A 26812-nucleotide genomic window follows, 5' to 3' on the forward strand; every position below is an offset into this window, starting at 1 on the left:
AAGCTGTATCGTAGCGCATGAACCTGCTGTAGTGGTAGTCTTTATATTTTACAAAGAACTTGTTTGAATGAGCCATTCACAGTGTGTGCTTACAGTCTAGAATTATATTTTACGTTTTTTGTTTTGTTTTTTTGTATAAAAAGAGGTTGGCGGCCTCTTAACCTTACATTTGCCCGTCCACATAGACTACAGATCTGTGTGTGGAACGTATCCAGCAAAGCAAGGGGTGAGCCGGTACAGTACAAAGATGAACTGTACTGATAAATGTTTGTGGCATTGACCAGGATTCGAACCCACGACATCACTGCCTTGGACCCGGAGTCCGTGACGCTACCACCTGAGCCACCGACTCAGGACTCACGTTGATGTGGCTCTGGCTCTGGCGTAAAGTGGTTTAGTTTACAATAAGTTTTGGATACAAAGTTAGCATACTCGAGCGAGAAGTCACCAGAATGTCTCTTGTCTGGTAATGTTTGATTGTGATGATGTCGAATACATATTTTTATCTTTTTATTGAGTAAATTAACAGTATCCACTTTGCTCTTCGATTATAAAATCAGAGAACTAACAGTACGCCACGTTTAGTTTACATTTTTTTTTCTCGTAATAATAACAACATTTCAAAAAATATTAACAACTGTAAAAGTTGTGTAGGCCTATATTATTGTATAGTTTTGATTAAAATAGATTTAAAATTTCATTTTTGTGTAGGCACGAATCAATTAACCATATAATAAGGTTAATTTACCTTAATTTCGTCTAGTAATTCCTAACATTTCGTCTAAAAGAGTGTACAACGATCGTTTCGGCGACTATATGTCCTTCGTCTGATCCTTGGCAAGAATTTTCTTACGTTAATATTCTTTAAGATCAGAAGACGGCGACAGGTCGCTGAAACAATCGTTGTCCTCTCTTAGAGGAGGTATTAAACATAAAATTTCTAAATTTATTCCCAAACCATTTTGTAGAGAAAGAAGTAACAGTATATTGAAGAGTTTTTGTACGCCTAACGGTATGGAGACAATTCAAAAAGGTGTTGATTAAAAATTCCCTTGTCTATGCTTGAAACTGAAAACGCTGTGGCTTGGCAATTGTTGTTTAACCACAAATAGTTTTTTTCATACTTTGGTAAAATTGCTCAAAAGAACCAATTTCCTTCGCGTGAAACATCTAACAAGCTGTAACTTTTAATGCGCTACAATCTTCGAAACTATTCAACTAATCTCTTAATTTCCTCTAAGGTTTATGCTCTGTGGCCAAACAGGATGGTTTGGCCATAAGACGCATGAAATAAATTTTACTTGAAGATCCAAGAAATTTCCAAAATAAATGTAAAGCTATTTTTTAATAGACATTCTGCCACAAATTGTAACACCAGTTCACCTTTATTTATATTGCATAGGGATAAATTCTCTGAACTCTAGTAAATAGATACAACTCACCTTATTGTAAGCGACCAGCGCCTTGTTGTAGTTGCCTCCTTTGAGATGTCCAAGAGCTTCATCGCAATAAACCTTCCTTGTGGCCTCTGACGAGTTGCTGTGGTCCTTCCTGTCATCCTTGCTTCTCTGGGATGGCATGCCCTACCCTGAAACTGACCGTTACCTCTTTAAAAATACTGTATGTGGAGATAGAGATAACCTGTGATCTGCGTTTCCATTATTTTTGTATCAGCCTGTTATGGTTTTATGTAAATTTATGTTTTTAATCATACGTGTGTTATGTTACGTGTTTTGTGTGATATTGACGCCGATCTATGCTGCACTTCACATTCAACACAGCTGATGGCTACACGTTTCTGAAGAAACTTACTTATCTTGAGCTCGACAGTTTGAGTAGAGAATCTATAACGACCGATTAAATCAGCGGCGTCTATCGTTCTACTAAACTTTCTAATAAATCGCTGAGCAATAATTGCTAACTTTCTAATAAATCGCTGAGCAATAATTGCTAAATCCTCACAAACTAAGTAAAACCATTAATGTTGGACACTGAAGTTTTGGACCAAGTGTATTCATCTGGCTGTGGAAGAATCTTTTGTTTAAAAGACTTTCACTGTGTCGGTGACTCAATGCAACTAGCCTAAGTCCAATTTTACTCCAAAATTGTCTACAACCAAAAATAGTGTGAAAATCTCTACTCCTCTCAATCATCAAAGGTTCTACCAAACTTTATGGCAAAACATTTTTAAATTCAAGCAATTTCCACAAAACACTCCTACCTAAACGTGTCCACGCCCCACAGATCAAGCCAGACAAAACACAGCATAAAACTGCAAACGGCAAACACCAGTTCAAAAGCCAGGACGGGGTCGATACGACAAAACGGTCCTCAACCGACAGACAACAATTCCTGTTCTTTACGATCTCCAAATCAGTAAACAAAGAGAAGCGGCTGCGGTCGTGCTGGGGCCCCATCAAGCGGGGATCGATCATGGGGTCCGCCAAGACTGTACCAGAACCAGGCACCGCCATGATTAATTCTCCTAATTTATCGCTCGGTTATGTGACGTCACGCGCATGTGGTTTGTAGGTTTGTACTGTCGGCGGTCCGTGTGTCGTGACTCGTAGCAGTATGTCTTGTACATCTGTCTTCACCTTAGTAGTCCTCTACTGGCTGTCTTTGTTCCAGAGTCGATAGAGATGGTTGGCCGTGAAAAAATATAGTTGATTCGATACTGTATCAATTGTTGAAGGTAAAACTCAGATGCTTTTTCGGCACTAAGATTGAACACAACTGTCCCAGATCAATGGTACGTTAAATCGTAACAAAAGAAACAGCTGATCTTAGTAACAAAAGCTACACAGATCAACCAGCGTCATTCTACACCACCCTTCATATTCAGCAATGCACACAAAAGTGATTCGTGATTTATGTCGATAACAGACAACAGTTGTATGAATGGTTAAGTATGCGATACCCCATTTATATCTCCAACACTTGTCTAAATCTGATCACAATAGTTTTCAAAACACAGAGCATCAAGATTTCACCAACTTTGTGTAAGATAAGAGGAAGAAAAGTGTTCCTAAAGTGAAAACTGTTGGCGTGAGGCGAGGGCGAGTTTTAATCAGATAAAGCGAAATTGAGAAACTGCTTTCACCTAACTCTTGGAGCTAGTCTAAGAAACTTGCTAAGACTAAGCTGGTGGGTGAATATAATAATAATAATACAAAATATTTATCATTCTTTCTAAACCGTTAGTTTATGGTTTTACGTTTACTTAACTTATAATCTGTATATTTCGGTTATAGTGCTCACTTGACAATCTAAATCACATTTTACCGTACAATCATGAGAAAAGTCATGGGCTTTTTGATAGTTTGAAACCAGACCCAGCTGTCCTTGATCACTGGGCTTCTAATTGAATTATAGCGTACTGACTAAATAAAGAGCAGATCAGTCGATAAAAATTTACTTAAGGCTACAACTGCCTCATCCATCAGTCACTATCCACTTGAGTTTAAATTCGTCTTAGTCGTGTCCCCATCTCGAAGCAGGGATAACGTGATTTTTAGATGTATCCATCGTTGTCACTTAATGCATGTTAAGACCTGGACAACATTTTCGAAGCGTGTCAGAAGGGCCAAGCATAACAGACAGGCCTTTTTGAGTTTTTGAGTTGAACATTAGAGTTCTGGCTCCTTTTAAAACCTTTAGAACCGACGTAGCAGTAGAGGTTCTAAAGGCGTGTTAAGGTAGTTAGTGAGTTCGAACGAGGCGATTTGCACGAATGAAAATTGAGTTAATTTAACAGCAAAGTGCTAACTACATAGGGTATTTACGATTTATACCCCTTCATTTTAAAACATCAAACTCAGAAACTCAATGATTTGTTGAATTAACCCAAAATTTCCAAGCACTAACACAACGATGGTAGAAGCATTGCATTTAGATGTTATAGTAGACAATCCACCTGAATTGACCAGATGTAGCCAATTTCTTTTCTTAAAATAGAACGCATAGTAATTAATGATATTGAATTTTAGCATCCTGATCGCTTTTTTATAGTATCATTGACTATTGGATAGGCATTGGTTATAACCTAATCCAAATAGGTTGGATAGGTGTTTGGTTATAAATTTTCCTATTGCATAGGCGTTGGATATTGGCTATTGGTTCTGGTAGTCCAGGAGGTAAGCGGTTCATGAGGTATAAAACAATATAACAAGAATGAACTGTTGTCAAAATCTTCTCTATTTTTCATTAAAAAAACCTTTTATGAAATGACAAGGTTGCTAGTCCAATGCTGATGTATGAAAACAAAGAAATTTGTTTCTCATAAGAGCTTTGCATAAATAATGAACAAAATTTCTAAGCACAAACGGGTTTTCAGATCAACTGTCTTCTTCATAAAAAACCACAGTGAAAATGACGAATTATTCAAAAATATATAATACCCCCGCCACAGCAAACCAGCAGACTAAGCGAATTTCCATTTGCCTGATTTGATTTTCAATTAAATCTATTCAAAAAACATTAGGTGTATAACGAGCACCTAGGTTTGCTGCATACAGGGTAATCCAGTGTGTTTTTTAGTAAAATATTGATAGCTTAGTACAAAATAAATAAATTTGCCAAGTTTCATCAAATTATATCCATAAACAAGCAAACTACAACATTTGACAATATTCTCCAAATGAATAACATGGAAATTTTAAATTTACAATTTTTTTAATTTTCTCCGTTACTAATAACCGAACAAAAATACTTTTATATACTAAATTGTTTTTTTAAGCTCTTTAAAAAGGTCTAAAGAGAAATTGGGAAATTTTGGGTTTTGAGGATCAAAAGTGAGAAAAACCAATTTTTACCCCATAAAACCCCCCGTAAAGCCCCGTTCCCATTGTCCGATCATGCTGGTTCGCGAACTAATTCAAGTCTATCCCGCTTTACACCTTTAACCCAAATTTCATCAAAATCGGACAAAAATTACTCAAGTTATCGCGTTCACGGACGTATATATATCAAAACATATATATATACTAGCTGACCCGGCGAACTTCGTATCGCCTAAGTTATAGGTTTCCCCTAAGACAGACCGATGGAAAGAAAGTACCGTTACGTTTAATTTTCAAGATGATCTCGTTCGCATCGCTCAATCACGACCTGGTTGAAGTTCGTTCGCTACGCTCACTCACCTTTGGGTTGGAGCTCGTTCGCTACGCTCACTCCCCTTTAGGTTGGAGCTCGTTCGCTGCGCTCACTTGCCTTCAGGTTAGCTCGTTCGCTACGCTCACTCGCCTCCAGGTTGAAGTTCGTTCGCTACGCTCACTCACCTTTTGGTTGCAAATTAGCTGTTGTCATAAATGAAGAAATAATAGTGCTGCACCCTGTTGGTAATCCTTGTAACTTTAATGCTATTGAACATCATAGAACAGAACCAACTTGTTTAATTGAAACAGCTGTTAAGATTCATTAATTCCATTTCTCATAAGGTTAACATGGGAAACTCCGGAGCCACTGGGGCGGAGCCCTTTTAAGAATTTCGAAACGGGAAATAGTTTACGTCCGATTCACATACCTACAGAATTTACACACCAAATTTCATAACGATCGGTGAAGTCGTTCCGGAGGAGTTTGCAGACAAACACTGTGACACGAGAATTTTATATATTAGATATACATATATAAAATTTTGAACGAATGGTTTTTTTGGCCTCTGGGGACATCAAAATGAAAAAGTAAATCGGTCCCGGGTCTAGGTCTTACCGTGCCACCTACGGTAATAGCTACTTCCCTATAGGGAAATTCGCTAAAAAAAAAAACAATCCAAATAACAACAATTCATGCATGTCGGCTTTCACTAGCGTTGACAGAGTCAAAGTTTAGCATGCAGAGCAGATCACGTCACTATCTATTATCTTGTCACTGAGTCATATTTCAATTTCTGCCCGGCATTAAAGTTTTACTATAAACAGTGAAGGACAAATGGGCTTATTTAATATTAGTTTTTACAAACAATTCCTATTATTCGAAATATCCGCTTAATTCTTCTGCACTTTATTGTTTACATTTAGGGGATTTGATTTGATGAAACTTTTGTAACTGTCAGATAGAGTATACAAATTAGAGTCTGTTGTTTTGTTCGAACTCACGTCTTAATAAGTTCAATAACATTAACAAAATAATTACAAATTCATTACATTAACTTACGATTACTAACAGTAAGCGTAAATGTATGTAATTAATATGTTGAAATTGTGGGCCTTTACAGGTATTTTTATTTATTTATGTATCGTGAATATTCAAGTCTAGTAACTTCAATGCTGGACTTATGTGTAGAGGCCTGCGTTCATATCCATATCCCGTCATTCACTAAGCGCTTATAAATAGCCACTGCACATGACTGTTAAACTGTATGGATTTTAACAAATTTCATATCTCCGGCGATTCTAACTCCAAACTTCTACTCCAGAGGGGTGGATATGGTTAAAGTTTTGTTGAGTCGATGTGTTGCCACGCTCTCTCTACCCCAGTTACAACTATATATTACGCAACCCTCCCAGTGACAACACGCTTTCGTCACGAGCAAAAGGAAGTGTTTTAATCCAATTCATCAAAGGGTTTATTAAGTCGAGTTAATCAAGAAAATGTAAACGCCGAATTTGTACACCTGGAATTTTGTTGGAATTTACAATTTAACTCTGGTGTCATTGTTCAATTTTCAATTTGCTTGCATAGTCATACCATTGACTATATCAACATTATTGTCTATATAGTCAATGGTTATACCGAACAAAAATTTAGTTGGCTTGAGTTTAAAATTGAAATTATTTCATAGTCAAAACCTTTGACGTTTGCCTACTGTAAAAATATACCGTATTATTATTTCATGAGATTATTATAGTTTGCTTAGCCTGTTTGCTATTTTTTTTTAATACTGACCGGCGTAGGCCTACGTTCTGAAGCCTGAATGGTAAAATCCATTTAGAAAAATTATAAAAACAATAACAATCAAATGAAAACAAGTATATACTTATATGGCAATACATCAGCTGACTTTTTGTTTGCAATCTGGATGACGTCAGCAAATGACGGGAATAGCACACCTATGTTTTTTCCTTCCACCATGGTAAAATATTTCAGTACATTTTTGTAGCACATGTTTCCTTAAATTGCAACTAAAATATTAACAGCAATTTAATTACCCAGCTGATCATAATGCAAACAAACTTGTTCTTCATAAGGATAACTCTAATCCCCTTAATTAATAACCCCCCTTAATTATAATTTTTCATGGGAACTTTAAAAGCCACTGGGGCAGAGCCTAAGGGAATTTTTCAAAAATGTAAGGCCAGTTTGCAAATATACACGCCTAGACGAACATTTTGGTATATAGCCTAATATGTGGAGTTATGTATGTACGTTATGGACTACGAAACCAGTCGACAGATTGTAATGAAACTTTCAGGTATTATTAAGCTTATTCAAGGATGGTTTGTGTAAAGTTTGGTGCAGATCCGTAAAAGGGCTCCGCCGCAGAGGGTTTAAGTGGGCCAATGTTAGACTTTTTGAACTGCAATGTTTACAAATAAATATAATTTATTTTTGTAAAAAAACCGTCTTCAAACGCTCTAAAAAGTATGAAATAATTTTAATAAAGTAAACTTTAGTAATATTCAAGCTAACGTATTTCAAGCCTCTATGATGATTTTTGGCACAACATACTCAAAATTTAAATAGGGGGCCCATATAGCAGGTGATTATCTACAACTAAAGATATCTTCGTAGTTTTTTTTATAATTATGCGTTGGGTATTATTTTACCATTGTAACTCATCATTGGTAGACACCTTCATAAAGTTTTATTTTTATTTTTTTTTAGATTAATTTTAATTTTATAGTGGTACTAGCAACGATGTAAAGAACAGTGTTGTTTATATCGTTGGGTACTAGCTGTTGCACCCGTGCTTTGCAACGGGGAGAGGCCAAAAAATAGAAACATTTTAATATTTTAATCTGTTGCATATAATAGTTACAAATCCGCCAACGCTTTTAGAAACAAAATTCAACTTGTATGACCTTAAGTTATGACTTTTAAATCTGGTAAGTAGTGTAGTAAATAAGTAAATAGGACCGTGGGCGATACCTCCAATATTTATAAATAATAAGGACACAATGCCAGCATGTACAAATGAAATAAATTTCAACGAGATATTCTAAATAAGTTTACGATGCCTACCTCCTCATGTATTGACGGGGGCGGTGGTGCTGTTCCGGAGGCGGCACCACGACTGACTACTGACTCGCCGCCGCCGTCCGCCCTCGTCCGCCCCCAGTTGTCACCAACCACGCTCGCCGCCGGAAAAAGTTTAAAAAGCAAGCAGCTGTTAACAAACTACGAGGCTCACGTGACCAAGAAATATTATAGTTGGAGGTGTTAATGTTGTCGCTCCAGACTATCCCGACACGCCAGGGCGATTTATGGTGCATTTGTCGCCAGTTTAATATTTCGTTAGATTTATAATAATTTCGGATCAGTTGCAGATAGTTTTAGGGTTTGTTTCTGTCTGGTTGGTACAGAAAGTGTTTTATTGTTTACAATAGTAAACTATAAGGTTATTTTACCTTAATCTGTTTGTAAAATATAGCTTTTCTTCTAGTAGGCTATTAAAGTTTAGAGAATAAAGTATGTTGTAAAATATACAATTGTAAGAAAGACACGTTTATAACCAGCGCACTCAAACGTACGTTCAGCGGAAAACACACTTCGTGTTTTGCATAACATTTAATGAAATTAAACTCTAGTTAACTTAAGAGTATTTTAAAATTCAAATTGTAATGTTTTTCTAGTACTTTATATCATACCATTGTCATATCACGTCCGTCCCTTACCCACAATCCACCTGATTCAGCTAAATGGTCATTCCGTTCCGCCAATATCCCGTTTCCAAATGCTACGGAAGTACCGATTCGATATTTTATACTATCGAAACCCCCTTGACCAGCGAACACAGAATTATAAGTTTCATTAAATCACTAAACCTATATTTCTATGCAAAATCTTCTTTGAATTCATTTAGTTCAAACTCATTGACACCTTTAAGTCACAGCAAATAGTGTGTAAGCCATGATTAAATTTTTACTACAGTATAACATATTTGACAAACCTTTTCTGATATTTTGTGTATAGTTTAGGGAAATTATCGCCCACGTAAAAATAAATAAGAAAATCCACACAAAAGTCTGTACAAAGACACATAATTTTAAAGTGAATGCATAGTATTACTGTAATTGTGTCTGTACTGTACAAATCAAAAAGTACATTTAGCCATTTCATAAGGTGCTATAGACAGTCAATCTATACAAATAATTATGCCTATTAATTCAAGAGAATATTCAAGTAGAAATTATCAGCTGTTACGAATAAATCCCAAGCAAGCGCCTGCGCGCGGGCTCGGCTTCCGGCGGCCACTATGGACACTTCCGTTTAAAATGTATGTCCTATTCCTGCCGCCGAAAATCTAAATTTGAATCCGAATCGGCGTGCACTCAGAACGTACCGTTACATTCGTATTTTTTACAAAGATACGTATACATCTATCTATTTACTTATTTAATACGCAAGCAGGTTTTTCGTGACAATTACTCATCCTAAACTACTAAACCTATTGACATGTTTTGGTGTCATTGGAAAGAGCGTAAAGTAAAGTTGTGCAAGAAACTTTCTTTTTAGGGAAATTATTAGAGAGTGAGGCGCTGGGGCCCTTTAAGTTTCGAATTTCTCCATAAGATTAACATGGGGGAAAAATTGTTATGAAACTCCAGCTTTTGTCAGAAATTTAAAGTGAGAAGAAGAACATGATAATTGTAAACAGTTAATAAGTTTGCTAATTTAACAGTTTGCTACAAGCATTTACTGACTTGGTTGAAAAGAAATATTTACTATTTGAATTTGGGTTTTTTAGTGTGGCCTTGGTTGGCGTAAATATTACAATGGAAAAAGCGAGAGAGCCTGGATAATTTTAAATACTAAAAAGAAAACTGAATTAACACTATGCTGCATTTCTTAGTAATCATTGAAAGAGCCGATTTGCAAACTATGGAAACATAGGAAAGTCATAGAACACCACCAAAGAGAAGAAATAATAGAAATATATTTTTTTTTAATTTATAATCGTTATTATGGACAACCTAAAGCGGCTATGAGTAAAGCTATTTGTAGAAAACACTAAAAAACAAGACCAGCTTTTGAAAAATTATAAGATATCTGTTATGTACATCTTGATTATTTCCATAATCTTTGAGTCGAATCTTTTAAAGTCATCAGAAATTATGACTGTTATTCGTTTTAAAATAACGCCTGTAATACGGATCAATTGCTCGAATTAGAGCAACAGGTACCTACACTAGTTTTTTTTTATCACTTTCCTTTATGCCTAACTATTGTACAAAATAATTATTTTGGAAGTTGTGTGGCATGTAGTTGTGTAAAATAACTCGGAAACTGCTTAATAATTTATAAAGAAACTACTCCAAACTTAAGTTACGGTACTTGTAAAATATTATATACCGTCCAAGCAAAAACCCATTTTATATTCTTATACCTTTACAATTCGATCTGTGTAACACAATATCACCTAAAACCTTAGAGAATTGTCATTAAACTCTTTCAAAAGAACATTTCCTAATCGTTATAAATACAAAACATTATCTCAAATCACTTGAGCAATTCCCCAGTCCTACGTCATCACAGCCCTCAGGGCTTGATTTGGACCAGACTGCTACTAGTAAAATAAACAACTAAATTTGCATCGAAGTTTGGCAGATAACAGTGTTTACTGTTTATAAATGTTACTCTGTGGGCATGAAATTATCACGAGTTTTTTGTCCTCTATGCGCACGCGCTTGCGATGTCAATGTCAATAGAGAGAGTGAGAACGATAAGTGAGAAGTGAGACTCCTACTGCGCAGTTCAAGATTAGGTTAGACTAAAAATGGTGTTGGTTATCAACAATAGTGTTCTTCAAGAAAAGAAAATCGTCAAGTCTAAGTCCCCACGGATCGTAGGCTCAGCTGTAGTGTTGTTAGCGTAAGTACCTCCGTATTGTAACTATAACTGTTTACAAATAACTTAACACACCTTGTAGACATTCCGTTTGTAAAACTTTCACTTTGACGTTTCGTTCATGTTTACAGATTATTACACAACGTAACGTAGTTAAGGATGGCAATCTTGTGTGTAAATATGTAATAACAAGGGGTGGTTCTATTACATTTGTTTTGTTTTGGCTAATTATTGTTTTGTATTGAGCTAAGTTATGTTCATTCCAGACCGTTTGACCCTGACCTTGACCATAAATAATTATCACCTATAGTTCCTCTTCCGTTCAGTTCCGTTACCGGCTTTGGTTGAGTCACAGATAAGAGACGCCTGTATCTAAAGATAATTTTTATAGTACAGTATAGAATTCTATACTTAAGATGCATGCATACGGTCGGTTCTCAATAATTTTCCTCTGGCCAAGTATTTTTACTTTTCACGATTACGGTTTAAATGTGGATGTTAAAATACATTATCTTATATTAAAAAACGGGTTTATAAAATTTAACAGTCGTGAAATCAACAACCCGCTTTCAAATTCATCCAATAAATATGAATTTACTAAAGGGATCCCTACCAGGATTTGTTAAAGTTAAAGTCAGTTCATCATGGACTACATATAAAGATTACATTTCGTCTAAAGGACACCACCAAATAAGGGAGAGGTTAACACTATCAAACACAAATTGCATTATTGTTTGTTCGTGTTACTACTGTAATGTCAAGACAATAAAGTATTTATTTATAATGAAATTTACAGTATAATTCGATAAAATGAGTCTATTGAAGTGGAGGAAAGAGCTAAACTGCATAAACAACAAGAGGCTGGCCTCAATCTGACCTTTGCGGGAGAGTCTAATAATATCTGACTGATGAAGACTTGAATCTGAATGTCTGTATCTCAACTCAATGTAAACTTTGTATAGTACAGATCTAACAAAAAACCACTAAGTGGTAACACTTCCCTCGCCAAGTCAGCAACCCAAAAAAGACAATAAATCACCACTTTTCCGCCAAGTAAAACAATGTAATGTATGTAAGTTTGGCAACTTGGCGGCAGACTTTTGCTTGTTTTTTTCATTCAAGTTACGTTGGTGGATAATTTCACAAATCAACTTCTCTAATTAATTAGTCCAACTAAGTATAATAATTTCGAGGTAATCAGTAAATATAAAACCATCACTATTATGATTTTATGAAATGTGACACAAATAAGGTCAAATTTTGTAAAATAAGCTCTCATCTAGCAATGTACTATTGGGAGAGATACTTGCTCAATGAAACTAATTTTATGGTATTTTTTAAAGTGATCAAGCAAAAGTCTGCCGCCAAGTTGCCAAACTTACATACATTACATTGTTTTACTTGGCGGAAAAGTGGTGATTTATTGTCTTTTTTGGGTTGCTGACTTGGCGGGGGAAGTGTTACCACTTAGTGGTTTTTTGTTAGATTGTATTTATTTTTGTAGAAAATTAACAGTTAAAATAAAAATCCTCTTTTCTCTTATATATAGACCAGGGCACAACTACACATAAAATGCATTGGTGTTACATAAGTGTTCCGATAATTAAACCCGTATATCTAAAGACTAGTGTAAATTGAGCCCTTATTAGAGAAGTAAAAATGTAATCAAACAGATTAGGTTTGTTAGAAATAGCATAAGGCAAAACAAATATTGAAAAACTCATTTTTATCCTAAATTTACATATCACTTTTTACATTCACTTTTTTGCTTGTTTAACATACGTAGACGGATTTTCCCGATTGTTTTATTTGTTTTAGTGTATCAAAACATAAAACTAACCTTATTTAGTTAAATAAATTTTGGCAATATTATGAAGAAACAATGTTAAAACTACTAGTACTAAGTTTCAAGTTCCTAGGTTTCATATGTTTTGATAAGTAGTATTAAACTGTTAAAAATGACGAGCTGCTGTACCAGTGTACCATCGGTACACTGCATTTTTCAATGGAAAGTATCGGGGAATATCACTGCTCTAAGTAATTTTATATAGTAAGTAGCTCAAATCATTCGGTATACCTGAAAAAAATACTTTATAAAAGTTTTAAAATAATTTTTCAGCTGATCCTATGAATTTCTGTAACATTTTAAATTAATTGAGATTTAATCGCAGCTGATCCTTCTTTTGTTTTGATTTTAATCCCATGTTATTTAAATTGGCCAAAATCGTACTTTGAGGGCTTGCCAAGGGTTTATGGGTCAACGCACCGACTTGTGACCCTCAAAAGGCACATCTACACGCTAAGGGCTTTCAAACAACATAAAAAACATTAAAATTGAGCCAGTGGTTTGGGCTGTAGGTCCGTCAACATTTAAGGAGAAGAAGGAGAACACGGAAAATTTGTGAATTTTCAAACTAGTTTTTCTTGGCTCAAACACAACCTTTTTTTAAATTCTTTTTTTTATTTTGCCAAGAATGAGTGCCCCTATCCAGTGGATGAACAATTATTTTAATAGCTTTTGTTTCTTCAGAGCTATAGACGAGTAAAAAAGCCACTTTGTCACGTCATGTATATATACACTGCAGCAGCTGTGTACCGCTGGGGGACTTGGCGGGGCGGAACGCTGCCGCGTTCCTTAATACGTCATGTGTTTTACGACACACCGGTATTTGAAGGCAGCTATATGAATTAAGTTATCTGTTTGAAACTGAACAAATACTAAATACATAGTTCATGATGATTATTTGAGTTAGGCTATTGTGTGTATCTGAGTACATTGCAGCAAGAGCAAACTATTAAATGTACAACCATTACTAAAGTCAGTTCGTGACTCACCTGAGCTTTAAATGATTTTTTTTCAAAATGTCCAAAGTTTTGATTTAAGTTATTACTGTATGCATATAAAACTAATTTGCAATGCCATTTTTGTAAATGGCCCCAAAATGTATAAGAATTATTTTATATTTGCAAGTAAAACGAATTAGTAACAATAATCATTTTCAGTTGTGGTTTAGAACATTACAAACTACACTACATACTTATTTTAAAGGCTCAAAGGTGTAATATTGAACGAATATGTTTCTGTCATAAAACACTATTTTTAGACTGTAAAAATTTGTTGAAATAAAATGGACCGTAGCATTATTTGTAATGCAGACATATAGTCGTTGAAGATTTTTTTAAATCTAATTTGATGACCTACTACTGTACAACCGGTAATACAACTAGTTTCTAATTGTTCATAAAATTTTGGTTCATAAGAATGATACTTTTACCATAGATTAAAGGAGTATAGATGACATATTGGTAATTATGTCGACCTCCAGTCAACGTTCTAAAAATATTTTCTTTTACTGTTCGTTTTTTAGCGCTGTTTCAAAAAATAATAGTAATTTTTGCGGAAAACCGGAAAACACTGTTTTTTGCAGAAAAGTGTCGTTGATACCATTCTCAAAATTTGCGGAATTTGACGACGAATTCAACGGTGTATTCGTCACGATCAAACATTTAGTAACCTCGCAAAAGCCCGCCTAAACCGTCCGTGTTCCGTTAGTTTGTAACGCGGAAACGGAAAACACTTTTTTGGCTAAAAGTCATGTTGTGTAGTACTCATGTTTGTTAGGTTAGTTTTGGTTAGATAAGGTTAGCCACACAATTTTGAGTACCCACAACATGGATTTTGGGGGAATTGTGTTTTGGTTTTTCAGCTTTTCCACAAAAATTACTGTTATTTTTGTAATTAGCGGTAAAAAACGAACAGTTAAAAAAATAATTTTTTACAGCGTTGACTGTAGGTTGACAGAATTACCAATATCTCATCTATAGCTAGCTCTTATGAACCAGAAATTCTATGAAAAGCTAGAAACTAGTTGTATTAGTAATTTTAGGGTTATGAAATTAGATTAAAAAAAGATCTTCAAGGACTATATGTCTGTATTACAAATGTTACGTTCCATTTTATTTTAACAAATTTGTACAGTCTAAAAAACTGTATTTCATGACAGAGACATTCATTCAATATTGCCAATTTTGAGCCTCATAAAAGAACAAAAGAAGTATGTAGGTAGTGTAGTTTTAGTTTGTTATGTTATAAACCACAACTGAAAATTATTATTTTGTGACGAATTGGGTTTTCTTGCATTATTGCATATATTTGCAATCAATATAAATGCAAATAATATAAGACTACCATTTTTGGAATGAGCGCTAGAAAACGAACAATTAAGAAATAGTTATTTGTGTAACATATTCTTTAGAGCCAACGCTCTTTAGTCAACACTAGAGGTCGACATACCGAAATATTTTGTAAAAGTAAGTTTATTGAGACTTTTTATTGTAGAGGTGAAAGAATAAGCATTATTCTCAACAGGTAGTATGTCTTGAAATGTACTGTTTTCAACAAAAACATTTTACTAGTTTTTAAATGTTTTTCTCAGCAATAATTTGTGTCCTTTAAGATGATAAATACGTAATTTAGAATTAAGGGTTTGCCGATTAAGAGAGATAAAATATAAATGTAAACTTAATGTAAAAGAACTAGCATGGTATGGCCAGTGGCGTTGCTTAGTTAAATTCCAGGGGGGGGAGAAGCCTCAAATTTCCCAACTACTTAACATAGATTTCCCAACTATTTTTTTTTTTTTTAGAAATCAATTTCTGTACTATTTTTAAAAATCTACAAATTATTATACCACTAAACTGCAGTAACATTCAATTCAGTATTTATAAACTTGCATTAACAAAACATAGCTAGTTTTCCATATATACAAAACTACTCAATTTCTAAAACTTCTATCATTTCATAATGAAATTTTATGACTAAAAAAAAAACTTGAACAAGTAATGTTTCAAATCCAAAAAACTTTACAAACCATTGTGGTAGCAGACGTAGCAGTGTAAAACTGTAGGGATATAAAATAAGCCTCAGAGTACAAATTAGTATAGAAAAAATATTTTATTACAAAATAGTGAAATTAAAATACTTTTAGAAGTTAAGATCAACATTTTAACTTTCATAAAACTTACAACTAGGGAAGGCCTAAACAAGTTTGTAATGATGAAATATTAATTTTAATGTCAGTGTTGTGAATAATATTATTCTAGTCTAGAAAAGAATAAACCTAAAATAAGACTCGTATAAAATAAAAACGTTCAACTTGGTTGATAATAAACAAACTTATACATACAATAAAAATGTTAACCTTCATCTTCATCAAACTAGAACTTAGACAAAAATAAAACTTATAGTGAAAGTCAAACATCAATTTTAGGTTATGTTTTATCCACGTAGATCTGTTTAAGAGTGATTAGTTGATTCATTTTTGTAAATCCTTAACTAGGAATAATAAATAACTTGTGTAGATTTTTAAATTTATTCAGAGAATAAATATTCCATTTAGGTTATTAAAAAATAAGAGTTTTAAAGGTAATACCGATACACAAAACCTATCTTTAATGTTATTTTAATCTGCTTATTAGCAAGTACTCTGGTCAGTTAGCCTGCTCCAAATACCACGAAAAAGGTATAAAATATATTTCATGTGACTGACGTCAAAAATATTTTTGAATTTCTTGTAAACACTAACAAAAAACATATTTGAACAGAAGAGCTACATTGCTTGCACTTTCAAAATTCAAACTCGCAGTCTCGCAGACGAATCATTCGGAATCCTCAACACATGACAGGATCAAGGTAGCCAACATACGTCCAATAAGGAACAAAATTTCTCGTAAACAAAATTCCAACAAGCTATACCGCTAATTGATTATTGATTTCTTAAAATAATGCGTGTTTAGCCTTGTTTAATCCAAGTTAAATGAAATCAAAGAAGCGTCAAGTTTATTCGTCCAAGTCAAAGAAATTTTTATCTTTGATGGATTTTCGCAAATATTTAAATTTTGTTTAGTTTAAAAATATATTTTTCTTGTATCTGACTTCCCAACTGTCCCAACTCGTGGCAAGGAAATTCCCAACTTTTCTCTTTTCAGATTCTAGGGGGGGGAGGCTCCCCCCCCTACCCCCCCCAAGGTGACGCCCCTGGGTATGGCGTTTATTAGGTCTACTGGATACTACTTTACTACAGATGTCCAATTCCTTGTTCGATCTATCAAATCTTAGAATGCTTTTTTTCCTTAAGCTGAGGCTACATTGTAGGTAGGCTTAGCTACATTCATCTTGACTATATACAATATTTACATATATACATGACATTCTAAATGCCAGCCAACTACTATCAGAGTTAGTTTAGTTCATTTATACCCTTTTAGTGCTTTTGGTGCCCAATGGACACTTTATTTACGATGAGTTGCATGATTAAAGCTCAAACTTGCCTGTGGCAAACATAACCTAAAATGCGTTCGCCATCGTCTGCTGTGCTGGTTTGTCTGTCTGTTTATCGTCTGTCTGCTGTCGCTGTCTTACATTTAACACATTTTGATTTTGCTGCCCATTGTTGTTATAGGGGAGGTAGGCCTATATCTAATTTATAGTTTTCAGATTTAGTTTTACCTTATTTAAAATACAATGTACGTCTAATAGGATTGCAAAAACAGAGAACAAGGTTTACCTAAGTTCATGAGCATGACAAGGTCTTAATTTACTTAACATAGGTACCAAGATAGGATAAACCCTCATTTATTAGCTTGTGCATAATAATTATCAATACATTATTTTGTTATATATTTTCTATATTATGTTTTTAGTTAATTGTTGTTCTTCAATTTTGTGAAATTTATCTTCAAACTGTCATGGTTCTTTAAAATAGAAGAAGGCATAACTTAGTTTAGGCCTATAGGTTATTTTTTTGAGACCATGGCCTAATTAATTGTTACTTTTCATTCATTCAGTTTAAGGTACAGGGCTAGGACTGCACTTTACTTTACGTCCTACACTAATTTGAATTAAAATATTGATTATTCGATTGTTTCATTTGATATAGGCCCCTACCTATTGTTTGGTTAGTTAGGTTAGGTTGACCTCACCTAACTAACCAAATGATATAAGTAACTTATCAAATAATCTATATATCGATCGATATTTTCATTCGAATGAGTGTAGGACGTAAAGATAAAAGTGCAGCCGGGTACAGTTCTGCGGACAACCTGCGATATTTTATTGGATGAAATATTAGTTTGGCTGATAGGGTACATTTTCTTAGCTGGGCTAAGTTATGCTAATATCGATTGAAACTATCGAATTGAAAATATTGATTAGTAATCCGATATTTTTAAATATATCTATTATAAAATTAAACTATCATAATCTAACCTAACTAACCAAACTTGCTGGAATGGTGAAAACATCGCATGAAGGTTTACTAATTGAATCGATAGTTTCAATCGATATTAAGTTAGCATAGCCCAGTTAAGAAACTGTACCCGACTGATAAATTAAATGTATTACGTATAGGCTGTAGTTTTCACGCTAAGTTATATAAATATTGGTTTAAGTTTTAAATATGCCTATTTGGTTTGTTTAGGACTGAAATTCCGCTATTTTATTAGCCTCCAAAACTTAATTTTACACACTGTTTACACAATTTCACACTTCAGGAAGTGGGTCACGAGTTTCAGTAGGTAGTTCTTACAAGATATACCTATTAAAAGTTACTTACCGTAGCTGGTATTTGTGGATGGGTTGCACTTCTCCAAAAAAAATCATTAATTTAGGCCTATGACAAATATTGTATTTTCTTGAATGTCATCTCTGTAACTTCCCACTGAAAGAGTACTCCCCCACTGCACAAAAAGGCATTTTACTTATTTACTTACTTAGGTCTACTTAAAAATATCCCACTTTTAGCATTTTATCCGTGGTCGTCAGTTTGGATTGGATAGTTTGGTAGGCCTGGGTCATGTCTTCATCTTTCCTGAATTCATCCATAGAGTAGCCTAATAGGCCTTTTCCATTAAATATGTTTTGAATTCTATCTCAAATGCCTTCAGCAACTTCTTATTTCATCTGGTTTCATCATAACTATATTTGATTTTCATCATAACTTTACACGATGAAATAGCTTGATAAATGTACGAGGCATGTATTACTTAACCAGGTTAAGTAATACATTCATACATTTATCAAGTTATTACCGGCAGCTCACATCAACTACTTACTCCCGACAGGGGTGCCTAGAGGGGGGACAGTGGTGCCACAGGGATTTTTCTTTGCAACCGCCTAGATATTTCAAGACTGCCGAGATCACAGGAGGTAGTGGTGATGCCTTAGCGACCACGGAGAAAGTGGGTATGTCAAGATATTGCCGCGATTACAGGAGGTGAAGACTATGATGTCTTCCTGTCAGCTTGACACTGTCAATGTACAGTATATTACTGAAATCACGGAAATGGATGGTTATGTCTTTGCAACTGCGGGCGAATGACAATACATTGTCCTGGTCACGGATTATTGTCATGACGACTTTATGATGCAGGCAGTCAGAACACCGCATTCTTGGAGGGAAATAGAAATAGTTCTACGTCAAGCATACTTTCTTCATTCCTGTAATTGCTAGGTGGTTTGGCATTTGTCCATTAATAATGTCAAAATGTATTTGTCATAACAATTTAATTTTTTCTGTGTTGGATGAAGAACCCTCCAGAATTAACTGTAATGAGCATGGCCATTTCATTCTTTCAAAATGACCCAACTTCCTCATAACTTTTGTATGGAAAATGAATGTTCCTATTAAACTTTTGTACCTGGAGTTTTTATTAACTTTTGAAAATTCTTGTTTCAGTTTATTATTGCAATGTTGCCGGATCAGTTAGGCAAACCTCCCCTCCTCCATATAGCCATAGTTAAAAGTCCAATGATTAATGATTGACATCTTTTTCAGGGCCAAGTATTGGTTTTGGTGGAGATTTTTCTCATCGTCTAATGGAAGTTCAAATAAGAATTCATAACTGACCACATCTTATGGAAAAGTTTAGTGGACATTGAATAACTACGTGAGTCACAAGGTGTTTGAAGAGGAGCGGATTTATAAAAGGTGAGAATCAATAACAAAGTATACATATCAAAGAAGGATTGAAGGATCTTTGAAATATATAAAAAAAAAATTCATTTGAATTTTGAAATGATTTATGCTAGAAACATTAAACAATAAAAGTCATAAACTGTAAACAATAAAAGTCATAAACGGTACCTATAAGCTGCAACCTGAGTCTTTTATAAATGTTTAGAGATAAAAACATTTAGTAAAAAAAATAAAAATAAAACTTAGCAGTTATATTATGCTTGAACATTTGTTGACGAGTGTTGTTCTGAGTGTGGCCTGATAAATGGCCGAGTGGTCTAATACCCGTTTCCCTGGCCTGGGTATCTTAGATCTTGGGTTCAATCCTGTATCTATCAGGTCTGACGTGAAGATCATTAGGAGTTCACCAGTCCATGCTAGAGCTTGGAGGGAGACTCGCCTAAAACATGTGCAGATGGCTTGGGTGAAAATTAACAAGATGTGCAGACTAAGTTTCATTTTGTGTGATTTAATTTTTGTCATTACTCGGGATATACTTAGGCTCTCCAATATAATTTGTTTTGTAGATATTAGTGGGTGAAACAAAGTAAAAAGGTACACAACTATTATACATATGTTAATTACTTTAAATGCATTTTAGTTTAGGTTTGCACTATTCACAACCACTCAGTCACTAATTATACAGTGTGATTTTTGTTACGCAGCGCAAGTTACAAGTACCAAGTACCAAGTACCAGTTACAAGACATTTTTTAATACAAAAACAAGCTGATGTGTCGGTATCCCTGTGTTCTTTACTCGATTTCTAATCAACTGATGTATTGTTGCATAGCTATCTATGAGGTTTAGTGTTATTGGGATTTTATTATGTGAATAAGACCCAACAAGGTGTTTTCCCAAGCTCAACAAGTATTGTAGGCTATCGTAGAAGAATACATTCAAAGTAATAAATTGGTTTCATGTCAGGAAAGGTTTGATGTTTCCAATTGTGATTTCATTACCCTTAAAAATTGATTTTAAAAAAATTTAAGAAAACCGGATCTGTAGTAAAAACTTGTAGACCAACAATACTTAATTTAAATATTATCTTGCAAAAACCTCTTGTTGGGTCTTATTAACAATAAATTCCCAATGTTAATAACCCTCGTAGATAACTGTGCGACCATGCATATTAGTTGATTGGCAATGAAGTAAAGAAAACAGGCATGCCAACATATGAGCTTATTTCTCATTAAACATTATCTAAAGGTGTGTCCACACTTGGCGAACGTTTGAAACAATCATGTACGTTTGTACGCCGAACGTTCGCTGGATATTATTCAAGCTTTTCACCGGCAAAATATGGTGTCTGCTCTAAACTCTGTTTTTAGGTTTTTCAAGTGGAAATGGTTGTGCGTAGGCGTCGGCTTTTTCTTGGTTGTACTGTTGTTTCTGCTGTATATTACATTATCTGCTATCAACGGCGTTGTCGGTGATGGCAGAGGCAGTTTAAGGGGACAATATGAATGTACAGTAGCGGGAAGCACTTCAGATCGGACTTGGTAGCTGGTTGCCTATTCTTCAACTTCACTTGGATATCGAACTCTGATTTTTAATTTCTGGTAACATAAATAAAAATGAGTTTTGTTGTAAACCAATTACCCTAGTATGAAAGATATTTCTAATCTACCTTGAGTTTTTTGGTGAGTGGGGATTCTTATCATTCTCTAATGTATTTGTTTGAAATATCCAGGCAAAGCATATTAAATATTTTTCTGGCAATAGTTTGTGCATTATCTAGCAATGTAAAGACGTCTTCTGCTCAAGAATGGGTTACGGTTGTCGATGAATATCGTAGTAAGTGGCAATTCGACCACTGACTAGGTGCTATTGACGGTAAACACATATTGCACTCGCCATCGTATAGTGGATACACGTTTAACACAAAGACACACTGCAAGGGGCTGCAACACAATGGGCTGCTCTCTCCGAACTGGATGTTTGCTCCTAGAGCAAACATTTTGGCTGAACAAAAATTGCGACACGCTACCCCCACTCTCGCTCTCAAAATGGTCGCTCAACGTTTATCGAAGCGTCTACACTTAACGAATACCAAACGTTCGCTTGTTCAGCAAACATTGTTCGTCAAGTGTGGACACACCTTTACAGTACTTGTAATTTGGGTTGCGCTTAAAAAACACCCCGGAGGCCTATATATCTAATCATAACATTGACAGTGTCTTATATCAAATGCTGATTAAACAAATAATGTTCTGTTCCAGTCCTGCTTGCTTTATGCTTACCATCAACTTGGACATTCAGAAAGCGGTTGGAGAAGTAAGAAAATTGTTTTACTAACAAGTCCTGAAATGGCAGCGTTGCGACAATTCTTAAAGTTACCTGTGAGGAATCCAAGCACTTTAAAGACAACGTTTACCGTAAGAAACCTATCAGTCAACACTACATGCAAAAGTGCTTACGACTCTGACGGGAAAACTGTTGTAAGTGTTATGAACAATGAAGAGGATGCCCCATTGATGATAAACTCATACAGCATTTTAGGATTCCGTCTCAACAACGGTTGCTTCGTTATCGGGCCCGTAGCTATCTTCCCACACTCGGTTTTGAGCTGGGACATCAAAGATGATCGTGACATCAATGAGAAAAGTCTTTCGTTGTTTCTCCGTCTCTTTCCAAAATTGGATGTGTTATTGATTGGTATTAGTGATGCAAGAGACGCAAAACTGCTCTTGGAGACGAGAAATAACGTCAGGAACATATTGGGAAACTTGAAGAAAGGTGATAAGATGAACATTGAGGTGCTTCCGACAGAAAAGGCTGTGACGACTTTTAATTTTTTGAATGCAGAGAAGCGTTTTGTAGCTGCTGCTTTGGTTCCCCCAACTACCTACTCTCCCACATTAGACGACGAGTTCAGAGTCGACTATTTAAATAAGAAGGCAGAAGAGGAATATCTCTTACCTACTATATAAGTGATTACAATGAAAGTGCTTTGTTAACTTATGCTGTGTTTAGGCCGTGTATATTTTAGAAGAACAATTCTATTCATAATAGTTAGGATTTTCTTTGTAAATAATTAAATATTAGATTGTTTTACGATGTTTACTTGACCTGCCAATGCTGCCCTTTGTATATTCATTTGGAATCTTAGTAAGAAATGTTTGTTATCTACCAATTAAGTTGTGCTAGCTCGAAATTGTGCTTACAGTTTGAGGAATAGTCGAATGGTGTAATAGATAAGACGGTTTTCTTCAACACTTATAACAACCACTAATCTGAGATGGGTTGTGAAAATTTTGTGAATATCATAACTAGGCAAACTACTTGATTTTCCTTGTTTAACATTAGTACAACCGTACAAGCTGACCCAGCAAACGTTATTTGGCCAACCACCAATTCTAAACACACAGAAGAACTTATCAATTCCAATGTATATTTTGATAGACTAAATTAAATTAACTAGGTAACTTATTATAAGTGTACATATGGTAGCCTATATAACTGGAATAGGAATTGAGTCCTGTAAATAATGACAGCCTGCAGCTTCTGTTAAATAGATTGTAAATATTATAGTCAATCACCTCTATCATCATGTACTTGTCTACGGCGAATTGTAGGAAAAGATCACAGCACAGTGGGGGACGCTATCCTGATTGCGTCTAATGATCAGACGATACGCTTTAAACCTTTGAGATGACGTTCTTGTTTGTTTTGGTAGGTGCTACAGGATCCCGTTGGTTAATATTTATGCAATGTCCGTCTTTTCACTACCAGAACATTTGCGGATATTGGAGAGATCCATTTGGCCGGTGATTATTGACAATGAACTTAATATTATTATTACAGTACTTCACAATTTATTATGTAGTTGTATGGCCGCCAACTGTGACTCTAGTAACATAGTAAAAAAAACAGATGTATTGCATCTAAGAGTCTCCTCTCCGAAGGATGAATTGAATTTAAGGATGGTGTTTTGGGTCATCGGAATTCTACCCCAGGAAATTTATCCCGATGAAAAAATGTTTACGTCATTTTGAGGTCGCTGGTCTGGGGGTAGATTTCCGGCCGCAAACTTTTAGGACAGAAAAATTATTTTTTATTTCAATCAACTCGCCTTTCACGGTTTTTCTTAACAATTGTAATTAATCAAAATTCCAATAAACCTCACACCTGCATTTTACCCCCCGAAATCTACCCCAGTGGTCAAATCAGAAATGTCTGACCCCGGAATTCTACCCCCGGAAAGCTACCCTACGTGGTAAAGTTAGACAAGTCTGACACCAAAATTCTACACCCGGAAATCTACACCCCCTGGTCGGCGTAGCTACCTATCGGTCAAGGTTCATTGTTGTAGGTAGTTGATTTTATGCTAACCTGACCTAACCTAGTCAGAAGCTAATAATAAACAGAAGAGCTGTTGATTTACATATGCCAATTAAATAAAATTAACTACAACAATGAATCTTGACTGATACGTTGCGTAGCCAGGACATTTCTGATTTGATCACTGGGGGTACATTTCAGTGGGTAGATTTCCAGGGGCAAAATTCCGTGGTATGGCAAGTCACTTTATAAGCAAACAATTACATGTTGAATAATATATTGAATATATTAGGCGTAAATTTTCGGGGGTAGAATACCACTACCCTGGTGTTTTTTGCCTCTGAGGACCTAAACAAATAAATGAATAAATCGGTCCTGGGTCCAGGTCTTACCATGAGACCTACTACAGTGTAATGGCTTATTCCCTACATGGAGTATTTGCTTAAACAGATTTTGAAGTTACTACTTTCTCCCCTTATATGGAGAAAGTATTGGTTTTGTCAAAATTTTCTGTTTTGGGTATCCTTTTTTTGAGTCCCATGAACCCTGGTTTTCAAAGTGATGTATGTTTGTGTTAATGTGTACAAAGGTACAAACCACGCCTGTGGTCCAACTTTCATGAAATTTGGTATGTGGTTAAACTTGAAGTGCCTCCAGGAGTTTTTGTAATTTTTGCTGTTTTATTGGGGATTTTCCACAAAAGCCTATAAAATAACCGGAAAAATCTCATTTAAAAAAATTGGATTAAAATTTAATATATTATAGTCCTTTTAGCTCTTAACAAAACAGTACGACCCCTATTGCTTTAAAAATTAAGGTTCTTAAGTTTTTGTAACTTTTGTGATTTCCCCCATAAAATATCATATAGTTACTCCCAACGCTTACCCAAAAGTACTACTACTTGCAAGAAGTACTAATAAAGCCCTACTTGTAATCCATAAGGGGGTTGTTGAGAAGCTAATGGGAAAAAGTACTGCTATATGTGTCAGATTGATGATACCTTTTATTTTTTTTATTTTCCTATAATTTCAAACTTCTTTAAAGTAATGCTGCTAATTTTTGTGTTTCCAAATCAGTAATAATATGCTACTGACCATCATGCAACACAAATATATGACTAGATTCTCTCTGCGATGCACAGGAGCTGAGAAAAAAGGTTTTCAAGAAACATGCTGGTCTATTAATATAACGAATTAGCCCTACCTTATGTTAAATCTCCATAAGAAAAGTTTAATATCCATTTTTGACCCAATTAACATAAATATTTTCAAAATAAAAATAAAACCTGCACATTTAGGATTGATAACCTTTCCTTTGGTACAACCCCCGTGTAATTCGGTCCAGGAGTATGGCCAGGCTAGCTGTCATAAGTTTTGCAAATGTGTTTTATTATATATAAGATTTAGTATTGATAATGACCACTCTCAACACCATCAGTGAAGAGTAAACTGCACGTCGTGTGTCAATTACCATAGCTAGGCCTATAAATTGGTTGTTGCACGATGTACTTTGAAGTCACAATCGGGATGCAAATTATTTAAACTAGGCCTATACACAAATCCATCATGTCCAGCATACTGTCCAAAAACAGTCACTCTTTCTTAATCAGCTGGATTCCATATCTAAAAGTTTTGTTCGTATGTCGGATCGCCTATTATGTAGTCCCTATATTTAACCCGTACGAAGAACGGGTAATCAGCTAGTATTTCTCTAAAATCACATATCTTACTCTGAGTAATTATAATGTAAGAGTTTTGAAGTACAAGTAGTCAAGTACATTATTTTGTTGAGCGTTCCGTGTGAAATTTTTACATGGTAAACGACAACAGCAAAAGATATTTTTTTCAGCTTAAAACTACTGTATGTTCATCTAATCTGTTCTATGATAATCCTTTCTACATTATTTTAAAGCAAAATGAAGCAATATGTATTTATGTGACCAGCATTTCACGTAAATAGTGTTAAAAAAGTCCATAAAATTCACGGTTCTTCAAGAATTTAATTTTCAAACAATCAATCACATCCAGGTTAGTAAATAATGTATGTGTATTGTCACAGTATTCACCTTTTTGGAAAATGTGTATCAATGCTAACTTACAAATTTATCCTAATACTGCAGTAAAATAACAACCACAAACAAAGCTATTAGTAAACACATTTAATCAATCGATTACGTTATCCTCAAAGACAGCTTACTCTATCTGTGTACAGTGTACGTAATTATAATGATCAAAGAAAGAAATTTAAAAAAAAAAACTGTTTCTAATGTGATACAAATTGTTTAATGCAAAAGGAGAACAAATTCCGCTACTGAGGTGTAAGTATCCAAGTCAGATCACCATTTGATGGGTCCTATTGGGTTCTCAATGTCAAGATAGGTAGAGAAATGAATCTCTTTCGACACCTAGCAGCATCGGTCCTCCGATGAGAAGCGCTCGGCGGTCCTGTATATATGGCGCCGCGAATCCACATCTTTCCTGCGAGAACCAAAAATGTTTATTGCAA

The 26812-nt window shown here is 34.9% G+C and overlaps 1 protein-coding gene across 2 annotated transcripts; it reads left to right on the forward strand.

Moving 5' to 3' along the window:
- The first annotated feature begins 10908 nt into the window (after positions 1–10908).
- Positions 10909–23087, forward strand: LOC129001035 (NADH dehydrogenase [ubiquinone] 1 alpha subcomplex assembly factor 3-like). 2 transcript variants are annotated; one of them, XM_054428177.1, is made up of 3 exons: positions 10909–11034; positions 19845–19997; positions 22246–23087. In XM_054428177.1, the coding sequence occupies exon 3, from the start codon at positions 22333–22335 to the stop codon at positions 22954–22956; it is 624 nt and encodes a 207-aa protein (XP_054284152.1). In that variant the 5' UTR covers positions 10909–11034; positions 19845–19997; positions 22246–22332; the 3' UTR covers positions 22957–23087. The 2 variants fall into 2 exon arrangements, with proteins under 2 accessions (XP_054284152.1, XP_054284153.1); XM_054428178.1 differs by lacking the exon at positions 10909–11034 and adding an exon at positions 17372–17476.
- The last annotated feature ends 3725 nt before the right edge of the window (positions 23088–26812 follow it).

This window comes from Macrosteles quadrilineatus, unplaced genomic scaffold (genome assembly GCF_028750875.1).
Source record: "Macrosteles quadrilineatus isolate MER2022 unplaced genomic scaffold, UCM_ALF_1.0 Scaffold_8__2_contigs__length_117827958, whole genome shotgun sequence".
In the NCBI taxonomy this organism is placed as follows: Eukaryota; Metazoa; Arthropoda; class Insecta; order Hemiptera; family Cicadellidae; genus Macrosteles; species Macrosteles quadrilineatus.